General features: G+C 34.1%; 1 protein-coding gene across 5 annotated transcripts in view; it reads left to right on the forward strand.

Annotated features, from left to right (window-relative positions):
* The window catches only part of BIRC6 (baculoviral IAP repeat containing 6), a 249345-nt gene that overhangs the window by 46563 nt on the left and 179470 nt on the right, over positions 1–23312 (forward strand). For 4 of the 5 annotated variants that reach the window (XR_011076759.1, XM_068565174.1, XM_068565175.1 and 1 more), the window contains exons 9-19: positions 2629–2687; positions 7053–8447; positions 12583–12732; positions 15020–15245; positions 17081–17241; positions 18267–18398; positions 18881–19012; positions 21070–21248; positions 22237–22370; positions 22721–22882; positions 22973–23104. Coding sequence is in view for 4 of the 5 variants with exons in the window: in XM_068565174.1 (XP_068421275.1) it covers positions 2629–2687; positions 7053–8447; positions 12583–12732; positions 15020–15245; positions 17081–17241; positions 18267–18398; positions 18881–19012; positions 21070–21248; positions 22237–22370; positions 22721–22882; positions 22973–23104 (2862 nt within the window). In the remaining variant the exon portion in view is untranslated. The remainder of the gene's footprint in view (positions 1–2628; positions 2688–7052; positions 8448–12582; positions 12733–15019; positions 15246–17080; positions 17242–18266; positions 18399–18880; positions 19013–21069; positions 21249–22236; positions 22371–22720; positions 22883–22972; positions 23105–23312) is intronic. The other variant, XM_068565177.1, reaches the window with a different exon arrangement.

Raw genomic sequence — 23312 nt, forward strand, 5'->3', positions numbered from 1 at the left:
TTTCTAGGGTAGAATGACCCTTTTCTCCCAAGAAAGCGTGAAATGAGTCATATACAAAGATTACTCTGTGTCGGGGTGGTAGGAGGAAGCTGAAGAGGTGGAGCTTGAAGCCCTTTCTCTCCCCTTCCTTTCCTCCAGAGGTAGCAGGATTCCTGTTGAATTGGTAGTGGATATAATGAGCCAGACTGCCTCTGCCTCTGTGGCACGAGATATAGTATATATAGTATATTTTGTTTTAAAATATGCTGTGCTTCATTAGCTTGAAGAATAATACATTAATTGAAGAAATTAAAGCTTAACCAAGAAGTTTAAAGTAATTAGCAGTATAGCTTGCTTGGCAATTGTTTATTGTCTATTTCTACTTAGAAGGCAACATTTGTCTTTTGTTCTGAATTTATTTAAGGAAGACTATTTATTTGGGACACATTTAATTTTAATGAATTAACGTTTTTGTCTGGATGCCTCGTTTGTATGTTATGTCTTTCGAATTTGCAAAAATTTTCTGAGTTTAACTTTGAAGTTGCTTATAGTATTGTATATCTTAGTTATATATCAAAACTAAGGTACACCTGTAGTATTAGTATATATAATCTTAACTAAGCATTTTAAACTTACCATATATATTTTTTTGCATGTTTATTACTTTGGAAAAGGTTTTGTATCATGTAAAAGACTTTAGTAAATCTAGTGTCTATTATATAAGTACATTTGACCCTTGAACAACATGGGTTAACTGTGTGAGTCCAATTATGTGTGTATTTTTTTTAATAGTGAATACTGCACGATCTGCGGTTGGTTCAATCTGCAGATGCAGAACCATGGATACAGAAGGGCAATTAGTATAAGTTATACACAGATTTTCCACTTAGTGGAGGGTTGGTGCACCTAACCCCTGTGTTGTTCAGTGGTCAACTGTAATGCATGTTTATTGTAGAAATATTAGAAAATATATGGAAGTAAATTGAAGAAAAGTAGAGTCCCCATTATCATACCATCTAGTCATGTTAACGTTTAGGTGTGTATAGTTTTTTTTAAACCCACGTGATTTAAAAAAAAAATGTGTTGATGCATAATTACCCATCAGAAGATTCACCCTTTAAGTGTACAGTTTAGTGGTTTTACTCCTATGATTTTATCACTTAGTAGTATGAGCATTTTTCTGTCAAGAAATAATTTTTTTAAAATATTATTTTATTTTGAAGAATTTCACAATAAAGCTTTTTTTTTTTGTGGGCTAATTAAGGCAATTATCTGGCAACCCTTTGTAACATTCTCTGTAACTTCAAGACAGCTGAATTCCTTCTTTAAAATATACTACTACTAGATTTTATCTTTTATCTCAGTGTAGCTGGGTAATATTTGGCTATTTTTCTTAATGCAAAAGCCCTCAAAACCTATTGTTTCTTCTTGGTTTGGACTTCTTCATTCTGGATAATTCCCAATCATTAATTTTTCCTCTTAGGATTTATTTTTCCAAATATCTTTATTATTTTTCTGAAACTAGCCAATTAGTGTTTGAATAGCTTGAGGCTAATTAGCAGCTCATCTTCTTCACATTCTTTTTGTTATTTTTAAATTATAGTGCAAAATTTGTTTATGGTTAATTATTACCAGCTGAAAAACTGAAACACAGAAATTATGTCAAAAATATGTAAGCAAGTATCTTCCCACCCCAATTTCAGACATTACTTTAATGCATTAAGCATTAAGCGTTTCTAAGGGACATTACCAGGTTACATTTCATAATAAAATAACATTATAAATGCCTAGGTATTTCAGATGGAAGTGCAATATACTGTTTCCAAAAGGGAGAATTACTTTTCCTTCTTGTGAAATGCATCTTTTAATTTTTGTAGTTTAGGTTATCAAAATTTTAGAACTGCTGTAAATGTGCTGATTGTTAGTTCATACACTGCCTAATGTTGTGCTAGAGTGGTCTGTAATTATATCTTTTTTCCTGTTTGCTAACAATGGAGACTGAGGATAACGTTAGATGCAAAGAGAGAGGCTGGCAATTTCTTGGCCACCTGAGTGAAGAGGAAAAACAGTCTTGTTGTCTTGACTCCTGAGTTATGAGTTTTAGTAGTTTTCCTGCTTATCAAGGCGGTCTTAACAGCCCCTCCCAAACAAGCAAAAAAACCAAAAGCAAAACACAAATGAAATGCATATCTGTGTGAAAACACTTACATACACACATATTTATACAGCTGTTCTATTTGGTTTTAGGGTAACTTTTCTGAATTCAGTAATACAATAGTTACTAAAATTTTACTACTGGAAGCTTGTGCTTGATTTTATTAGCTGTTTTTCTCTTTTTTCATTTTATTTACCCAGACTATCCCTAGTCGTACCTACTCATTTGTCGAATTCCCATAGATTCTATTGTAAATTTTTAGAGATTACCACACTCTATTTCAGGCAAACATTTATTTAATGATTTAAGATGATTCATTATTAGCATTGTTAATCAGTTAGGGTCTCAAACTACTTATATATCATTTAAGCTAGTTGTGTGATGCTTGTTTGAGATGCAAAACAATGGTTGTAACATTGTCCTTTTTTCTTTGCTGTCTCATGTTATGTATACTTTTTTTGAAATGGAAATTAATTTTTAATTTATCTTTTAAGTGATGATTTACTGGAGGATTCAGACAGTGAAGAGCACTCCAGATCAGATTCTGTGACAGGTATGTAAAAAATATTAGATAATCTATTTTTTATATCCTTGCATTTATATAGTTTTTAGGTAAAGCTAAATACCACTTAATTCTGTATTTCTTAGTGCGAACTCTAAATTTTCATTAATACACAAAGAAATCTCAAATATTATGTATCAGAGATCTTGAATTAGTAGTGTGTTCATAGAGTTTCATACTTAAAATTTAAATAGTACCCATTTGAGCCAAAGGAATTAAAATGGATCTTATTAAATCTTTGTCACATATTTCAGGGACATTAAACTCTTCCAAATGTGTTCAGCTTATTTGTATAGTGTATTGTATTGTTAAATAAAAGTAACATTTAAATTAATAATTAATAATTATTAATTAATGATTTCTTATTCTCCCAAAAACATAGGTGAACAGAGAATAAATTTTAAAGTATAAAATCATAGACATTAAGGCATCAAGTAAATGCTGCCTTGTTCATTAACTTATGAAACATTAAGGCAAAAGAGTATGCTTCATATTTTAATGTAGTTATATTATAGGCAAGGCATCTCAGAATTCGAATCCTAACCCTGTCACTTTTTTTTTTGGCTGCGTTGGGTCTTCGTTGCTGTGCGTGGGCTTTCTCTAGTTGCGGTGCGTGGGCTTCTCATTGAGGTGGCTTCTCTTGTGGAGCATGGGCTCTAGGCGCATGGGCTTCAGTAGTTGTGGCTTGCGGGTTCTAGAGCACAGGCACAGTAGTTGTGGCGCACAGGCTTAGTTGCTCTGCGCCATGTGGGATCTTCCTGGACCAGGGCATGAACCTGTGTCCCCTGCCTCGGCAGACGGATTCTTAACCACTGCGCCACCAGGGAAGCCCAACCCTGTCACTTATTATAGTCTGATTGCCCTTCCTAATATATAAAATAGTGATATTAACATCTGTTTTTAAAAATTTGGGGAATTGATTAAGATAAAAATACGTAAACAGATTACCTGGGAAGTAGCCACTATTTTAAAGAAGTGACCATTATTAAATTCTGGCTATTTTCTAATGTCAAACGTCATGAAATAAGGACATATATGACTTATTACATCTCTTTAGGGGAGACTTGGTTTTGTATAGTTCAGTTGTTGAAAGTTTTGTGTCTAAAGTTAGTATAGAGTAGCAGGTGCTCTCAATTCTAATTTGCTGTAAAATCTTTTTAAAGCCACCAGACAGAATACTGCACTGATTTTTGGGTTAACCCTCATTTGTCTTTTAAGGCAGTTCTTAGCAATGAAAAAAATCAAGAAAAATGTAGGAAACTGCCCCGAATAATATACAAATGTGTAATTAGCGCTAGGAAAAATAATTGATTACATTAAAAAAATTTAGTCTAATGAAGAGTGCTCTTTTTCCACTTTGTTATCCCTTTGCAAAAGAAAGGGCTACTATTACATTTTGAAAAATCTGATGAAGAATAATGCATTGGTCACTGGTTATCTGGAGATCTGGTTAGAGCTTGAACTCTTTTGCAAAATAAGTCTTTGGTCTTGTCAAGTCACTTAAACTCTGGGCTTCAGTTTTTCCTTTGTCAAGTGAAGTATTTGAACTAAATTTTCCTTTTTCTGCTCTTAATTTTTTTGATTCTAGCTATTATCCTTTCCTTTGTATGCTGTGGCCTAGCTCTTTCCTCTGGGTCTAAGGATCTCAGTAGGTATTTTTGTAATTATAGTACTTATATATTGATCTATTTCCTTATCCCTTTTCTACCTTTATCTTTTTCATCTATGCCTGTTTGATCTTTCACACTTCTTTTAGATTCTGTAGTCCTGTTTACTTCACTTCCCACTTACCATATATTTTTGTTGACTCTTTTTATGATACCTCATTCAGGGTTGGGAGTGGTGTCCTTATGTAGTATTAAAAGGTAACCATGGTAAGAGAAAAAAATCCTTCCACTTCAGAATTTTTAATTGCCTCATTTGAGGTTATGTAAGTAGTTCATTCATTTATAGTAAAATATGTATCTTCTAAGCTAATTCTTTTATATTGAGAGACTATTGGTGAATTTTGGAGGCTTGTGATATTAATGGGAGATGTATTCTTCCTGAAGTATCTAAAATAAGTCATAGATGCTATTTCAAAACTTAAATTTACTAACTCCAAGTTCTTCCCGTCAAATTGAATGATATGGTCTGAAAAATTGTAGAATATATTTCTTAATTTCAAAAATGTGAGTGGAGACTAAGAGACTTTTATCTGTTTTTTAGTTGAAGGTTATGACTTCTGTAAGTAGATGATGTCAGAGAGAAAAGTTTGCTCTTTGGTTCATATATCAGAATTAAGGGTACATACCTTCTTGTGTAGAAGGAGAAGAATGTTTGGCAAGAGATTGAAGAACAGTTCAAATTGAAATTTGATGGTTTTAGGAAAATGCCTAATGTAAACCTCTGGAAGTTTGGCTGGCAGAACTGTGGGTTGACACTACCTAAGTAAGCAGAATAGAGAAGGGTTTCCCAATATGATTATCTGAAGAATATTATACTGCAGGATATTTGTAGGTATGTTCTGTAAAAATTTATTCTGTGGTCCAACAGTTTTGAGAAGTTCTGAGACAAGTAAAGATAACAGTTTTCCTTACTGCGGTATTTGACAGTGGTCGTGCTTTGTCAGTCTTCTGAGGAGAATGTACTGCATACGCTGTTTCCTAGACATCGATTAAATAGTTGGGAAGAAACAGAGTAGTAATGCCACTTGTTATATTTTCTTTTTTAACGGATAATCTCATCTCACATGTCTTTTGAATATTGTCTTAAATGTGTGTTAATATATGTAACTTATGGTTAATTTACTTTGTTTTAATATGTACATAGACTAAAATAGCTTTTTCTTGGCAATTTCCTGCCATAACTGAAAAAAAAATCAGTTAAGTAAGTTTCAGTTTAGTCCAATAGATAGTTAGCATCCTCAAGATTTACTACAGTGTATTGCATGTTACAAAAATCTCACTCAAAATGATGTTTCAAATTTCAACCTCATATCTAAATGAGTAAGTTTGTAAAGTAAATATATATAAATATTGCATGGCAATATAAAGGCTGCACGTGAATATAGTCAAATGAGTGGTTAAAAGCTTCATTAGTACAATTAAATTAAGTTTATAACTAAAGTTTTTTCTCCTTTGCTAGAAATGGATTTAGTTTTAGATGATAATAGTGACATTGTGTGAAATGAGAAGTTTATGCTCAGAAAATGGGAAGTCTAGATGAAGCTGTCCGTGAGCATTTTGAAGATATTGCTTATGAAATCGTTAACAAAAATGGTGTAAACAGAGCTTTCAGTGTATCTCAAGTGTTGGATGTTCCATGAATCTCTGTTGCTCATTCCTGTACTTGGGTAACTTTCAAACCTCCATGCAATCACCTTGAGTTATTTTATACTTATTTCCTTACTCTTCTATGTTCTTCTTAATCTAAAATTGTAAAACCAATTCCAGTTTTTTTGGTATTTCCACAAGTTACATAGAGTGACCTTTACATTATTATTGCTAATAATGTTGTTGCCTGATAGTTTGTGCTATTGGGGAAAAAAACAGATTGGTTGAAACTTTGCATTCAGTATCAAGAGATTATACCTGGTTTAGAGGTTGACTGACATCTACTTCAGGGTTTTGTGTTGAGAGAGATGGTATTTTTGGAGCATTGAGACTGAGGAATGACCTTTATACTATTTGTAAGGGGACAGCTTGAAGATCACACGGTAGACAAAAGGTCAGTAAGGGTAATGTAATGTAGTTGACTTGAAATGAACTAAAAATGAGAGGATAATACAGAAGACACTTATTTCACTTAAAATGACAAATTTTGGGAACTTTTTTTTTTAGTTATTTTTTTCTGAGCTGAGGATAGAATTAAATTGCATACTATGACAGTCAACTGATAATTAGCATGGTGGGGTGGGAGAGAGGTGATGAACTGAGATTACAGTAATGTTTCATGGATATTCTTCAAAGTGCATAAATGACAGATGCATAGTATTGAGTGTATTTTTGGTTTAGAGTTGAAGGACAGAAATCTTTTATTTTGATACTAATAATGTCTTCGTTCTTTAACCCTTTTTTTCTCCTTTTTTTTTTTAAAAAAAAAAAAAAAGGATTTTGCTCACAGATTGCCAGGAGAATATATTCTGAATTTAAAATGATTTTTGGAACTCTTTAATACCTCTGTGGTTTTTCTGAGTAGATTCATCTCAGGTTTGATTAAATTTCCTTTAAAAGGTCTTAAATTCTTCCACTAGTGTAATTAAAATGCACCAACTGGATGAGTTAAAAAAAAAAGAAAATTAATGAAAATGGTATACTACAGATTTTGATTTATCTTCACAAGGCCATTTGTAACGAATATTGTTCCTTTTCAAAGGGCATGCATCACAGAAGGAAGCCATGGACGTGAGCCTTGATATAACAGCACTCAGCATCCTCCAGCAGCCAGAAAAACTTCAGTGGGAGATTGTTGCAAATGTGCTTGAAGATACTGTTAAGGATCTTGAAGAACTTGGGGCAAATCCTTGCTTAACCAACTCTAAGAGTGAAAAGACAAAGGAAAAGCACCAGGAACAACACAACATTCCCTTTCCATGTTTATTAGCTGGAGGTTTATTAACATATAAATCTCCTGCTACCTCACCCATTAGTAGTAATTCTCACAGGTCACTGGATGGTTTAAGCAGAACTCAGGGTGAAAGTATATCAGAACAAGGGTCAACTGACAATGAATCCTGCACTAATTCAGAATTAAATTTTCCTCTGGTAAGAAGGACTTTACCCATTTTGCTTCTTTATAGCATCAAGGAATCTGATGAGAAAGCAGGAAAAATCTTTTCACAGATGAACAATATAATGAGTAAAAGTTTGCATGATGATGGTTTTACAGTTCCACAGATTATTGAAATGGAGCTGGATAGTCAGGAGCAGTTGTTGTTGCAGGATCCTCCTGTGACTTACATTCAGCAATTTGCAGATGCAGCAGCCAACCTTACCTCTCCAGATTCTGAGAAGTGGAACTCTGTGTTTCCCAAGCCTGGGACTTTGGTTCAGTGTTTGAGGCTGCCAAAGTTTGCGGAGGAGGAGAATCTTTGTATAGACTCAATAACTCCTTGTGCTGATGGGATTCATTTATTAGTAGGACTGCGGACATGCCCTGTTGAATCCTTGAGTGCAATAAATCAAGTAGAGGCCTTGAATAATTTAAATAAGTTAAACTCTGCACTATGTAATAGACGGAAAGGTGAGCTGGAATCAAATCTTGCTGTAGTGAATGGTGCAAATATTAGTATAATCCAACACGAATCACCAGCAGATGTACAGACTCCTTTGATAATTCAACCTGAGCAGAGGAATGTTAGTGGTGGATATTTAATACTTTATAAAATGAATTATGCCACTCGGATAGTGACTTTAGAAGAGGAGCCAATAAAAATCCAACATATCAAAGATCCCCAGGACACAATTACCTCGCTCATTTTGCTTCCACCAGATATATTGGATAATCGAGAGGATGACTATGAGGAACCTGCTGAGGAAATGCAGTTAACCTCAAAGAATGGCATTGAGAGAGAGAAAAAGTCTGATATTTCTACTCTTGGACACCTGGTAATAACCACTCAGGGAGGATATGTAAAAATATTAGATCTTTCAAACTTTGAAATTTTGGCCAAAGTGGAACCTCCTAAAAAGGAGGGCACTGAGGAACAAGACACATTTGTTTCTGTCATTTACTGCTCGGGCACAGACAGGCTGTGTGCATGCACCAAAGGTAAGCTATTGATTGGTTTGGTTCTTCTACAAATCTTATAAAATCAATGTATATGGCATTCATTTATGTGCATACTTAGCATGAATTTTAGATCCATATAGATGGAGAGAAATTTATATCTTTTATAATGAAGTGGTAAATCTTTCTACTGTTTTAACTGTTTTTAAAACTTTTTTCTACTGCCCTAGGTAAGGATTCTAATTTAAATAAGTTAATAAGTCTCTCAGAAAGTATCTTCTCTGCTTTAACCTCAAGAAAATAACCTGCTGTTGTTTCTGTGAGTCCTGACTCTGCATCTGCTCAAATTTGTGGCTTTGGACAAGTTACTTTAAACTCAGTAAACCTTTGTTTCTTTATTTATAAACTAGGACAAGGCAGCCTATTTGCAGGCTTGATAGAATTAAATGAAATAATGTATGTAAAGTTTCTGGCACAAATACATGTCCTTATTTCCTTCTGAAATAAAAGTATTTAGTAAATAATTATTAGTTTTGCCAAATAAGTTTTTCTTGTCTTATTTACTCCTAACCTTTTGCTGATAGTGAATCAGTTTTGCCACATTTGAGGCTCCATACAGAGTAACAGATAGTGTTACTAAGGAGTTACTGACACTATCAGGCAAAATGAATAGTCCTATTGATTGTTTAGTAGGAATTTAGGGCCAGGAAATATTTGAAGCCTAAGTAACTATTACCAACGCTTGGCAGAGGAATTGGGTTTGGGAAGAGTTATGCATCTCATTTGTGGTTCTGGTAGGAATTAACCTGAATTTTTCCTCTCTTTAAAAAGATTTTAAGAGTTTGGCTAAGAAGGATAATGGTGGACGTAGTGGTGTGGATTGCCTTCTTTGAAACACATCTAGTGAAATAACAAGGGGGAAAAAAATCTTCAAATAACATCAAAATCCAACTAGATTATTTTAAAAAATGAGCAGTATAGGATAACTTTAGAATAATAGAACTTTCAGAAAAACCATTAAAATACTATGGGGTGTCAAGGATAATTTGAGCTTATTAATCATGTATAAGCCAGTTCATTTCTGTGAGAGTCTTACAACTCTGTTAATTTGTTTAGTCATCACACCAACTTTATGAGTTATGTACTGTTACTGTCTCCATTTTACAGATAAGGAAACCGAGGGAAAGAGGTTAAGTAACTTGCCTAAGTCACAGAGCTAATAAATGACAGAGTCAGCGTTCAGACCTGGGCAGTCTGTCATCAGAGTGCTTAAACTACATTAAACTGCCAGAATGTAATAAAAGCAGAACACCCATACATTGAATTTTTTGGAATATTTTAATCTGAAAGATTTAAAAAATGAAAACAATATAATTTGCTGTAGGCCATCCAGAAGTGGAGCTGGGTTTGGAACCTGAGTTACCTGGTCCCAGGGCACATATTCATAAGATACTAGTAGTTTCCACAAATGCAATCAGAGTTTAATTATTTGATTTATTTGATGAGATAGCTTTTGGCAATTCAGAGGAGAAATAGTATTTAAGCTATGAAATAGATTAATGTTTTCATGGAGTTTGGACAATGAAAATTTCTAGGAAGTGATCTCATGTGATAGAATTTATTTAGATGAATTGAAGGACAAGAGAAAGCCTGAGAAGTTAACCACTTTAAAAATTATCCCCCAGTTCTTTAAGAGTTGACTGATCAAGATGCATTTGAAAAGATGAGATTAATAACAATAAAGAGGACAGAAAAGTTGATGTTTTAAAATGTGTGTATGACAGTCCATAAAGTAGATTTTTGAAAAGCACTGTAGACTGTAAATCAAATGGATTTGACTCTGTCTTATGAGTATATTCAAATAGCATAAGAGTCTTTCTCATGGAGAAACACTGAGTCTTTTGATAAAAATCTACAATTAATGTTATAAGTTAAATTTTTTTTTTTTTTTTTTTGCCACACCACGTGGCATGCGGGATCTTACTTCCCCGACCAGGGATCGAACCTGTGCCCCATGCAGTGGAAGCCTGGAGCCCTAACCACTGGACCACCAGGGAATTCCCTATTATTATTATTTTTTGATCAGAACTCTTAGGATTTACTCTTAACAACTTTCATATATAACATACAACTATTGATCTGTTTTTATTTCACTGATTCCTTCTACTGTCATCTCAAATCTGCATCGAGTCTCTAGTGAACTTTTTCATTTTAGATACTTTTCAACTCTAGGATTTCCCTTTTGTTCTTTTAAAATAATTTGTTTCTTTGTTGAGATTCTTTATTTGTTGAGTCATTTTCACCATTCGTTCCTCTAATTCTCTATACCTGGTTTCCTTTTATTCTATAAAATATTTACTATAGCTTCTTTGAAGTATTTGTCTGCTAAATCTAAATATGGGCGCTCAGAGATATTTCTCATTTTGTTTTTCTTGAGCATGTGTCACTCTTCACGTGTTTTATAATTTTTAATTTAATACTAGACATTTTAAATAATGTTGTAGAAACTCTGGACTATGATTTACCCCCCTCTGGAGGTGGTTGTTGCATTGGTTATTTGGTAACCCACCTGGACTAAATCTGTGAAATCTGTTTCTTTTACAGTGAGCAGCCACTGATGTTTCTTTCATTTTTTTCCCCCTCTGGTTTTTATTTATTTATTTATTTTAAAAAATTTATTTTTTTTACGTATTTATTTTTGGCTGTGTTGGGTCTTTGTTGCTGTGCGCGGGCTTTCTCTAGTTGCGGTGAACGGGGGCTACTCTTTGTTGCTGTGCGTGGGCTTCTCATTGCGGTGGCTTCTCTTGTTGCGGAGCACGGGCTCTAGGTGCGTGGGCTTCAGTAGTTGTAGCATGCGGGCTCAGTAGTTGTGGCTCACAGGCTGTAGAGCGCAGGCTCAGTAGTTGTGGCTCACGGGCTTAGTTGCTCCGTGGCATGTGGGATCTTCCCGCACCAGGGCTCGAATCCGTGTCCCCTGCATTGGCAGGCGGATTCTTCACCACTGCGCCACCAGGGAAACCCTCTGGTTTTTATTTTTAAGGCTTGTTTCTTATTTGTTGCCTCTCTGTCCACATAGTTTAGTATTCAGCCAATGATTTTGATAATTGGTTGTGACGAAACACCTTTACTGGTAAGGTTGTGTTCATGTGTGCCCTGGCTGTTATTTTCTTTATTTTTATTTTCTCTTGTGCCCTTTCAGGTCTTTTCTGCATAGGCATGGGGACTTGGTTGACTGAGAATGTGTTGATGGCTTGGACCCCATCTAGTCTTTGCTGCACATATTTGCAACCTCTGATCAATGTGGGATATGTGGAATGTTTACCAAGCCCCCTATGTTTCTCTCACTTCTTGTAATTCTTTGTTAATCTCCCGTTATTTCTAGTGTTTTGCTTGCCCTACACAGGATTCTGACTTCAGACAGTAGAGTAGACGGGCCTTCTTTTTGCCACTGAGCCACTTTAAGCAGACAAGCTTTCCAAATCAGTGAATCCCCTGTGGCAGTAGTAGCATATCTGCTGGTTTTCAATGTTTGACCCACTCTGTTTAAATTACAGTTTTGTCCAACTTTATAGATGCTTTTCAGGAATAAGATTTTTGTCTTCCTCATTATTCTGTCACGCTGGAAGCGAATCTCCAAATATTCTTGTTTTTTTTTTGGTCTTAAATATTTGCTAAGCTCGTTTTCCATTTTCTTTTCTGTGATAGAAATATGAAAAATAGAAATTTGATTTGATTTCATTTTATTGTGAATGCTTCAAAAAATTAAGAATCTTTGTTCAGTTTTGTTACTGCTGTGATTAAGAGATTGGGCTGTGGATTCCAATATAGCTAGTGCATCAGTTTCCTCATCTGTAAAGTGGCCACAATTATACTCCCTACTTTAAGGTTATTTGTGAAGACTAAATGAATTAAGCATTTAAAATAGTGTCTTACACATGTAAGTACTAGATAAATAACTTTTTACATATGTTTATGTATTTGCCATTTTCATCATTAAATTTAATTTTCCTTGACAGTTTGATTTCTGAATTCTTAGAGATATGTCACTTTGGTAGCCCTCTTTTTTTGCCTTTTGAGTGATATTAAAATAAATTAAGTTTCTTAACTAAGTAGTATGCACTTGTCTGTTTACCTATTTTTCATGTACCTGCGTTGATGGAATTTTACTACACTGTAGGTGGTGAGCTTCATTTTCTCCAAATTGGAGGAACCTGTGATGATATTGATGAAGCTGACATACTAGTGGATGGATCTCTTTCTAAAGGAATAGAACCGTCTTCAGAAGGTTCCAAACCTTTATCAAATCCTTCAAGTCCTGGCATTTCAGGTATGGTATTAACTTTTTAAAATGATTCTTAAAAATGCAAATTCTTGTGATGTTCAAAGTTTTCTGAATCTTTCTTATATAATCTTAAACATTATTTCATTTTTTATAGTCAATTTTTGGTTTCTTTGAGAGAGTTCATTTCCTTGTTGACATTCTCTTGCCAGGCTTGTTTTTGTATACTGTTTATCACTATTTTTTCAGTAGTTGGAAAATGTTGTAAACATTAAAATAAGAAATGGTTCTCAACCTGTGGTAGGTTGACCAGTTTTGGTGAAGTCACCTAAGAGGTAAAAACACTATTTTGGTTGTTAAGGAGCTTTCGGTCTAGTTAGGGAGCAACAAAGCATATGAAAAAGAGAAGAGTTCATTAAGTAAGTGTAAAGTGACTGAAATGGCTAATATTACTAATATTACTACTGGAATAAAAATGCTGAAAAAATATTCTTTCCCAGGGGAGATATAGTCAGACTCTCATTGCCCCATTGTGAACCTTTAGATAGATTTGGTTTTGTTTGTTTTTGCCTTTTCTCCTATCCATCTTCTCTACTGCCCTCCAGAACTTGTTTTTCAAAAGAAGTAATGTTAGCATTGTTACTCCTGCTTAAAAATCTTTACTTGCTCTGTGGGCTAATAACTCTAGTCTTTTTCTCAACCTCCAGTTATAGGAAACTTTTCATGATTTCTTAAGTGTATTCAGTTTCATGCTCTTCATATGTTACACTAAGCTCTCTTTCCTTATCCTTTCCCTATACCACAGTCCTTTTGTACTTCCATTGTGCTGTTATGTTTTATTCTTAGCACTTACCACATTTTATTCCCCAAACCTAGCATTTAAAAGAAATTTAATGAATCTTTAAAGAAAAAATATGTTTAAACTCAAATGTATTCCAAACAAATAATACATGGAGTTGGTATTTGTTCTTCATGAATACTTACATTTGTGCATTTGATCATTCTTCTTTGCACCAAAGGGAAACTTCTAGTGATTACTAGTATATCTTAATTTTAGTGATTACTTGTATAATATATAGCAGTCTTTACTACCGTAAGGCAGGGTTTCTCATTCTCAGTACTATTGACGTTTCGGACTAATTCTTCATTGTGGGAGGACTGTCCTGTGCTGTATTAGCAGTATCTCTGGCTTCTACCTACTTGATTCCTGTAGCACACACAATTATTCTCAACCAGATGGCCTCGGGGAGGCAAGATTATCCTCTGGTTGAGATAAAGTGACTCATGTCTCTTGCTATGTATAATTAGACTTGATTGTCTTGATTAACTACACAAGTTGGTTTAAAAAGCTAACATATTGAATGTTTTCATATTTTATAGGGTATTGGTGTAATAAGAGTTTTCATATAAATTCCATAAAAATACTATTTAGTAAAGATGAATTAGATTATAAAGAAATAAATAAAGAAGGAGCATTGATATGCTGTTAATGTTTACAAACAACATTTAATACAGTTTCAGTCAGATTTTTAAAAGCTCTAAGCTTTGAGGAAAAATGTAATTTGAAGTACACTTGTAATAATTTTATAGAATGCAGTGTAGACTTTCTTTGTGAAACTATTCTAAACTTACCAGATTTCATATTTTAGTCTTTTTTAAAAGTTATTTTTGTTAATTGGGATAAGAACAACAGTTTTTCAGCTTTGTCCTATGTTAGGCATTTCACAGATGTGAATACATATATTTGTAAAAGCAAACTAATCTCTCTGAAGCAGGTTGTTACTCTTATAATACTGGTATGTATACAAGGTATTCTTAACTACCCCAGAAGTGGAAAAAATGCTGTTTAAGCTTTTGGTTTGTAAGTATTTGTTTGCCGTCAGTATAGCTTTGACTTCTTAAAAATTACTTTTTAATAGAGTAAAAAGGGGCAGATGTTATGTGCTTGCAGATGTTTAGCATTTTGTTTTGTAAATAACAAAGTGTAAAAGTTAATTATTGATCTGATGTAAGTCAGGCTTGCATTTCAGCACCACTACTTCCGTTGCCCTTGTTAACCTGGTGCTCATTAAAGCTCAGTCAGGGCTCTTCTAACAGGTTGAGTTTAGGTTTCTCCAATAAGTACCCTTTCTATAATTTAAAATATTCAAGATGGATTTTTCTTAATGCTAGTTATGTAGTCAGGGCTAGTTACTTTAGTTGTATATAGGTATCTGAGCCTACGTTATTAACTTTGAGGCTATTTGGTGAATGTTGTAATTGACTAGACAAAAAACATGGATTAAAACTTCTTTTTTTAAAATCTATTTCAAATTCTACATTCACTGTTGTTAAGGAGTTGATTTATTGGTGGACCAGCCATTTACCCTTGACATCTTGACGTCTCTAGTGGAGCTAACTCGCTTTGAGACTTTGACTCCACGGTTTTCAGCTACTGTTCCTCCGTGCTGGGTAGAAGTTCAGCAAGAACAGCAGCAAAGGAGGCATCCTCAGCACTTGCATCAGCAGCATCATGGAGATGCTGCTCAGCATACTAGAACTTGGAAACTACAGACTGACAGGTAAAACGTTCTTCCAAGTTCATCTTCTACATTTGTTAGAGACAACATAGAATTATTATATATGTTACTCTTTCTCTTAACTTTTGCATATTAACAGCTTTGTTTCTTTCATTTGTCACCTTAATTTTAGAAATTCCTATATTCTTAGTTGTAGGATAAAACGCTAAGAGTAATCCATCATTGCAGTTAGTTTGTTAAATAAATTTGTGGATTGTGTGACTAAATATTTAAATGTTTGTTTTGTGTAGGTACTTTTTTTTTAATATGAGTTTTCCTTTTTTCTGTTTTTTTAAAAATTTTTATTGGCATATAGTTGATTTACAATGTTGTGTTAGTTTCAGGTATACAGCAAAGTAAATCAGTTATGCATATACATGTATCCACTCTTTTTTTAGATTCTTTTCCATTCAGACCATTACAGAGTAGTGAGTAGAGTTCCCTGTGCTATGCAGTGGGTTCTTATTAGATATCTATTTTATATATAGTAGTGTGTATTTGTCAATCCCAATCTCCCAATTGTGCAGGTACTTTTGAAGGCACTAATAATATGGCTTTCATGGAATTTACATTCTGGTAGGGATAGACAGACAGTAGCAGATATCTACTATGTCATATAGTCATAAAAGCTCTGAAACATGTTAAAACAGTATGGTGATAGAATAGTTGTTAGGTGTGTACATGTGTGTGAGAGTGAGAGAAGGAGAGAAAATATGTGTAATATTTTTTATATAAGGGCCCTCAGAAAGGCCTCCATGAAGACATTAATTTGGAGACAATAGCAAGTACAGAGACCCTGAGAAGTATGTTTTATGAATTTTAGGAAGAGCAAGGACACTACTGTTGGAGTGCAGTGAACATGGAGGAGAGTGGCAGGAGGTGAGATCAAAGGAAATAGTTGGTAGCCAGATCATGACCATCTTTATAGTCCATAGTGAGACTTTTATGTTGAGTGAGATGGGAAGATGTAAGATGGTTTTGAATATAGAAATGATGCGATATAATTTATATATTAGAAGGATACATTAAGACTACTGTGTTGATAGTAGATTATGAGTGGTTGTGGTGTGTGTATTGGGGGGAAGTGATAGAAGCAAGGATTCTAACTTGATTGCTATTGTGGTAATTCAGGTAATTATGGTGGTGTTGATGGTAACTTGGACCATGATGATAGTTGATGGAGGAAGTGAGAAGAGTGGTCACATGTAGTTTGGAGGTAGAAGGAATAGTGTATGCTAATGTACTGAGCATCTGGTGTGAGTGAGAATAGTTAAGGATGACTCTAATGTTTTGGATTGATCTAACTGAAAAATGGAATTTCTTTTTACTGATATTGAAGTTGGTTATCAAGTAATTTGGGTTTATTTATGATAAGTTTGAGATACCTGGTAGGCATTTGGATATGAATCTGGAATTTAGTGGAGTTTTATTTTTCAGCATATATGTAGAATTTAAAATCAGAGAATGGACATGTATAAGATATACAAAAAGTTCTTATTTTAAAATACAAATTCCTGTGACCCCACTCTTAGATTCAGGGTGGGGCCCATGAATCTGCACATAATTCTGATACACAGTAGCTCACACTTAGAGGAACAAGGGCTTTTTGGAATGTACAGTTCCCAAGGCAGGTAGAGACTCCTAAGGTAAGATTATTCATTGCCCTAAGTTTAATCTTTCTCAGTAGAACTGCTTATCTTCTCTCCTGATCCGATTGAGAAGCACTAAGTTTTGTTGGAGGCAGCAAATCAGAGTACGAAAGGTGATATTAGTGGTAAGATGGTTATGGCTGAAGAAAGATTTTCGCATTATTTATTATTTTCTCCCTTACTTGACAGCAACAGCTGGGATGAACACGTTTTTGAATTGGTTCTGCCTAAAGCTTGTATGGTTGGACATGTGGACTTCAAATTTGTTTTGAACTCAAACATCACCAATATTCCACAGATACAAGTGACACTACTGAAAAATAAAGCTCCAGGCTTAGGGAAAGTCAATGGTAAGAATGGATTAAATTTTACATTTGAAGATTTTATCTTGTAGTTGGTTTCTTAAAAAAACGAATTTTCAACTTGGCTGTCTAGGTTTGACGTCCCTCCTTGCCCCCCCGACCCCTGTGCTATTTTCCTTCTTTACTTTCTGTGGTTCTATTTAGAAAAGTTAATCCAGAGAACATTTAAGAGCTTTTCAGTAACTCATTGTTGTTCAGACTTGCATAACCTTGAGTAGTTTAATTATGGTTCTTGGGAAATGCAGTTAGTTCCTTTGTGAGTTAGTTTCACTTTTAGCATTACTAGACTTACGCATTTCTCTTCCTAAGAGGAGACTTGATTGGGAAAAGAGCTTTGTTATGGAGTCACATATTCTTTTAAGGTTATTAGTAAAACCCAGAATGTAATGCCAGATATATATTCATCTTTATCTTTCTTACAAGTTCTGAATTTGATATATTGAGTTATTAAAATAGATTGTACATACTTGGCATATTGGAAACTAGATGTTTCTTCTCAGTGTTTTCTTCTTAATAGGATAATTTAAAAAACTGGGGATAATTTAAGAGTAAAATGGCTACTTCACACCAGGGGTAAAAATATTGAAACCTGAAAAATTTCCTGTTTTACAAATATGTATGTATGTGTTTGTGTATATATGTGTGTTTGTATACATATGTGTGTATTTGTGTGTGTGTGTATTATTTTGAATCATGACAGACTCTGATGTAATTGGGATAGGACTTAGGTGTTGGTATTTTCAAAAGTCTACATGTGCGGTATTGTGTAGCCTAGGGTAAGAATTCTTAGTTTAGTTGCCAGCAGATTATTTCTTCAGGTGAATATCCACCATTAAAAGAGAGAAGAGTGTATGAAACAATTGAATCTAATTTTCTTCTTCTCCTAACAACCATTTTAGCATCTGTGATAAAAATCACTGCAGTTCCCAGTTTAACAGAGAATTTTAGAATTTTAGGCACATAAATCATTGATATTAAGCAAAATTAAGTTTACTAATATTTTTATCCTCTAGAAACAGCAGTAGATAGGCAGATCACCTTTCCTTTGTCTCCAGCTCTTAACATTGAAGTGGAACAAAATGGGAAACCGTCCCTGGTTGATTTGAATGAAGAAATGCAGCACATGGATGTAGAGGAATCACAGTGTGAGTTAAATTATAGAGCTGTTGTCCATGACAGTAAAAGGAGTAGTGATCCAAATGCATCATGTTGGGCAAAGATTTCCTTATGGCTTGCAAAAACATGGTTTTAAGAACACAGTTAAAAATAACCTATAATTCTGCTTTGGCAGTATGCTTTAACTTTCAGCTCATCTTTGTGAACACAGCTGCACTAATACTTGCATTCTTGTTTTTTAATATCTTGAGATTTGAAATCATGTCATGGTTCTATAATTTTTTTTTTAACCAAGGTGAATGTAAATAATATGGGAGTGGAAAAGCAACATAATATATCAGATAATTGATTATAGTTCCTTAGCATGATAGTGAATTCTTTTTTGAACACATTCAAATATGGAATTTTGTGTGGTGCTGTTACATGTAAATGGGATGGATATTTGCTTATTAAATATTACATTTTAAGTTATAAGCTAATTTAAAAGGAAAATGTGTATTTTTCTTTTTAGGTCTTAGATTATGTCCATTTTTAGAAGATCACAAAGAAGACATTCTGTGTGGGCCAGTATGGCTTGCTAGTGGCCTTGATCTATCAGGGCATGCTGGGATGTTGACGTTAACAAGCCCCAAACTTGTTAAAGGTGAAGTAACATATTTTACAAAAGCAGAATAAATAATCTCACAATTGTAAAAGTCGATTAGAAAAAACTGATTTCAGAAAAGTAAGGTATTGTTTTTTGGGGGACTTTTCATTAGTGATTCCGTCGGTTTCCTGGTAGCTGAGGTAATTTCCTCTCATAAGTGATTATTGTTATGTGAAACTTCAGATCCTACTTTCTGTGTCTTGAAGGTCTCACTGCTTTTTAAAAAAGCATAAAGAAGATGAAGGTAGGATGACTTAACATGACATACAGAATTCTTCAAATAACCAGACATCATGGTCTGGCATGTTTGCCTTTTCCATCAATTTAAAGTCCTGTGTCTTCAGAGTGTTGTATATTGTTATAATATCTTCTCTTATGGGATTTTTATAGAGGAGTTTTGAAAGTATCAGATGTAATGATCTGAGTGTCTTAAGCACAAATTTTAATTAATGTATATTTTATATCTTATATCTGTAAGATATTAGATATTGCAGTAGTAGGACGTTTATTTCATCTTTGTATCTCAGGGGTGAATAAAAAAAGCCAACAAATGAGCCACTTACCTTGATTGTTAAAGTAAAATTGGAGGTGGATAAGGTGTGGAGATCCTTCCCTAAACCAAGAAAATATCTGACCACCTAAGTAACAACTATTTTAATTTGTGTACATTCCCTTCATAATGTTTGCCCCCATTCACACACCTACCTTTAGTTGCAGACATAGTATATACACAAGTTTGAACATACTCCCTTGACTACATCTTATTCATTCATTCATTAACTTTATGAGACCCTATGATATGTTAGGCCACATACTGGGTTACAGTGGTGAGCAAAACTAATAACATCTCTTCTCTCATATTGCTGAGAGTATAAGTTAATTTTGTTGAATGAGAGTGTGAAACTGAAAATTTTATATGAAAATTAAAATGTTGGCTTTGACAAAATTGGGGATAAAATTATATAACACGTATTTCAAAAGACTCAATAATGTAAAAGTGTTAATTTTCCCAGAATTTAGTAGAAATGACTGTTCTTCCCATCAAATTCCTAAAACTTTGAACTAGAGAAAATGATTGCTAAATTTTTGCGGATGAGTAAAAGGATGATATTGGCCAGAGACATTTAGAAAAAGAAGATTGAGAAGGAGGGTCTTATTAGATTCTAGAACCTAGAATAATGCAGCAGTAAGAAGAATGTAACAGTGTGGCGCTAGCACAGTGGGCAGACAGATCAGTGGAAAACAACAAAAGTAGCTTTTGTAATTACAGAAGGATTTCATACCTGCTTAGGCAACAATCAGCTTATGGTTTGCTCGTGGGTATATTAGTTTGAGGGTATTTTTGCAATAAATTTTACATATAGATTGTATAGTATGATCTCAACTTAGTTAAAACCATATAAAATTGAAGCTAGTGATAACAACAACCAATATTTATCTAGTGCTTCCTTTGTGCCATGCAGTTATAAGTGCTTCAGTTACCTTTGAGGTAGGTACTATTATTATTCTCATTTACTTTTGAAGAAACTGAACCATGGAGAGGTTAATTTGTCACATGCCTAATAAAATGGCAGAACCATTATCAAAGCCAGGTAGTGGCTCCAAAGCCTGTGCTTTTTCAACTGTAATACTATAATGCTTATGTGTATGTATGCATTCACATATGTATGTGTGTGCATGCGTGCATTAAAGGACTGGATGGATACACATATGATACATCATTATCTTTGGGCGGTGCTTTAATGACAGTTTTTTCTTTGTGTTTTTCTGTAGTTCACAAAATTTCTGTTATTAAAATGAATAACTTCTTTGATTGGGATGAAACATGCCAGGTGTCAAAACTTTCTTACGCTGTTCATATAACTCCTGTGCTTTTTGTTCTTTTGCTACCAAAGGTTATTTAGCCATATTGTATGCAAACAGTGTAATTCGAAAATTCTGGCCAAGTGTATTTTTCTTTCTGTGGAGTTAATTTAACTTGCTCTGGGAAGACAAAAAACAATTTGATTTTTTGGTGATTGAATAATTTATCCCCTTCTGTACCACTCCTCTAGGTATGGCAGGAGGAAAATATCGTTCATTTTTAATCCATGTCAAGGCAGTGAATGAAAGAGGAACAGATGAGATCTGTAATGGTGGTATACGTCCTGTAGTAAGACTTCCATCCCTAAAACACCAGAGTAACAAGGGCTATTCACTTGCTTCACTCTTGGCAAAAGTTGCAGCAGGCAAGGTATGAAACAGTATCATTTTGAACTGTAACATGCTGTTTTAAACATGGTGGTTGAGATTTGACACACTGTTAGAAGTAGTATGGCCCATAATTGATTTATCAGTAGACACTTTGTTTGTATTTTTTCTGCAGCAAATTAAAAAAATATAATCAAGGAGAAAATATTTGAATTAACTTTAAGCCAACTACCTAGCTTATATAAAGTACATTCAGTAGGGAATAATTGTTAGCACGTACTTCCCTTTATAATTATTCTTAGTGCCTTGGGTGTGAGAGTTTGTTTCTCTGCCCTCTACTGATAATGCACCACTTTTTTTTTTTTTTTTTTTTTTTGCAAACATTTGGGAGACTGCAGGAACAGAAGTTGAGAAGTGATTTTAGAGATGTATCTTAATTTTCATGGTTCATTTTCTACAACTAGCTATATATCATGCAGTTTCTTCATACTTGTTTGATCTTGGACTTTCCTGAACTCTGGAGATTTTGTTTCTCTATCATCATTATTCATAAGCAACAATAGCAGTATCAGTAACACCAATCATCTTATATTTGTATAGGTCTTCCAGTTTTTCAAGGACTTCTGTGTACTTTATCTGATTTAATCCTCAGAATAACTCTGAGATAGGCAGAGCAGGTGTTATTACCTCCATTTTTTCATGTTGAAAGTGAGTGAACCTTAGAGAATGGGGAGCTGGCATATCTTGTAGAGCTGTAGCTGGGACTTAGACTCAAGACTTTGGCTTTATAATCTTAACTGATTGGGTTATTACCTTTAAACAGTGACTATGTCTTTCTTTCTTTCCCTGTTACAATTCTGGGCTAAATTAGTCATTTACTGAATACGAGGGTGAAAGCTGTCGTTTTAATTTGAGATTTATGTTTTGATAGCCATAATTCAGTTATATTCTTTTATTTACAGACTTTAATAGTAAATAATTTTTTTGTTTCATTTGTTTGTTCATGCAGTTACTTATTTTTGTATGTTTAGGAAAAATCCTCTAATGTTAAGAATGAAAATGCAAGTGGCACCCGTAAATCCGAAAACCTCCGGGGCTGTGACTTACTTCAAGAAGTCTCAGTCACCATCCGAAGATTTAAGAAAACTTCAATTTCTAAGGAAAGGTAATCTCATTTTCTTCTACTATTCTTAAAGTAATAGGAGTACAAAGGAAGAATTCCAATAAATATACGAAAATACAGAAAAGTTTTAAATCCTAACTTTTACTTGAAAATTTTTATTTGCTTTTCATTTCTCTTAAGGACTTATCTCAGTGATGGTATATACTGTCTCTCCACTTCACTGGTTCATCCCTGGTGTCCTTATAGTGCTTGGGAATTTTCAAAAGTTCTTTTTTAAAATTGTGATAGTAATGATTTCAAATGAAACATTATATGTCCAACCAGTTTGAAATAGCTTTAGTTTTAACTTTTCTATTTTGGTTGTTAATGTGTTTATATTTTCTTTTTTGTAGAGTGCAACGATGTGCCATGTTACAGTTTTCAGAATTTCATGAGAAACTTCTTAACACTTTGTGTAGAAAAGCAGATGATGGCCAAATCACAGAACATGCCCAGAGCCTTGTGTTAGATATTCTTTGTTGGTTAGCTGGAGTACATTCAAATGGACCTGGAAGGTTAGTAAGATTTTATTTACCACAGATTGCCCTTTGTTTGTTATGATTGGAAGTTCAAGATGAGCCTAAACATCTGCTATTGTTTTGCAGCTCAAAGGAAGGAAATGAGAGCCTGCTTTCAAAAACACGAAAATGTCTTTTAGACATTGTACGTGTTTGCTTCTTTGAGGCAGGACGCAGCATAGCCCATAAGTGTGCACGATTTCTAGCCTTGTGTATCAGGTTGGTCTTTTTTTAAGTTGAAAATATACTTTGTAGGTACACCTGCAGTTTGGCAGGTGATACCTTGTCTATAGTGTTATTTGGTCCCTGTTGAATATATGTATAACTTAAGAGGATTTTCAAAAGTTGATGAGGATTATTGAGATTCTAAGAAAAAATTTGGGCTTTTTTGGGCAAAATGTCATGTTAAATAAATCTAGTAATAAAA

The sequence above is a fragment of the Eschrichtius robustus genome, chromosome 15 (genome assembly GCF_028021215.1).
Source record: "Eschrichtius robustus isolate mEscRob2 chromosome 15, mEscRob2.pri, whole genome shotgun sequence".
Lineage (NCBI taxonomy): Eukaryota > Metazoa > Chordata > Mammalia > Artiodactyla > Eschrichtiidae > Eschrichtius > Eschrichtius robustus.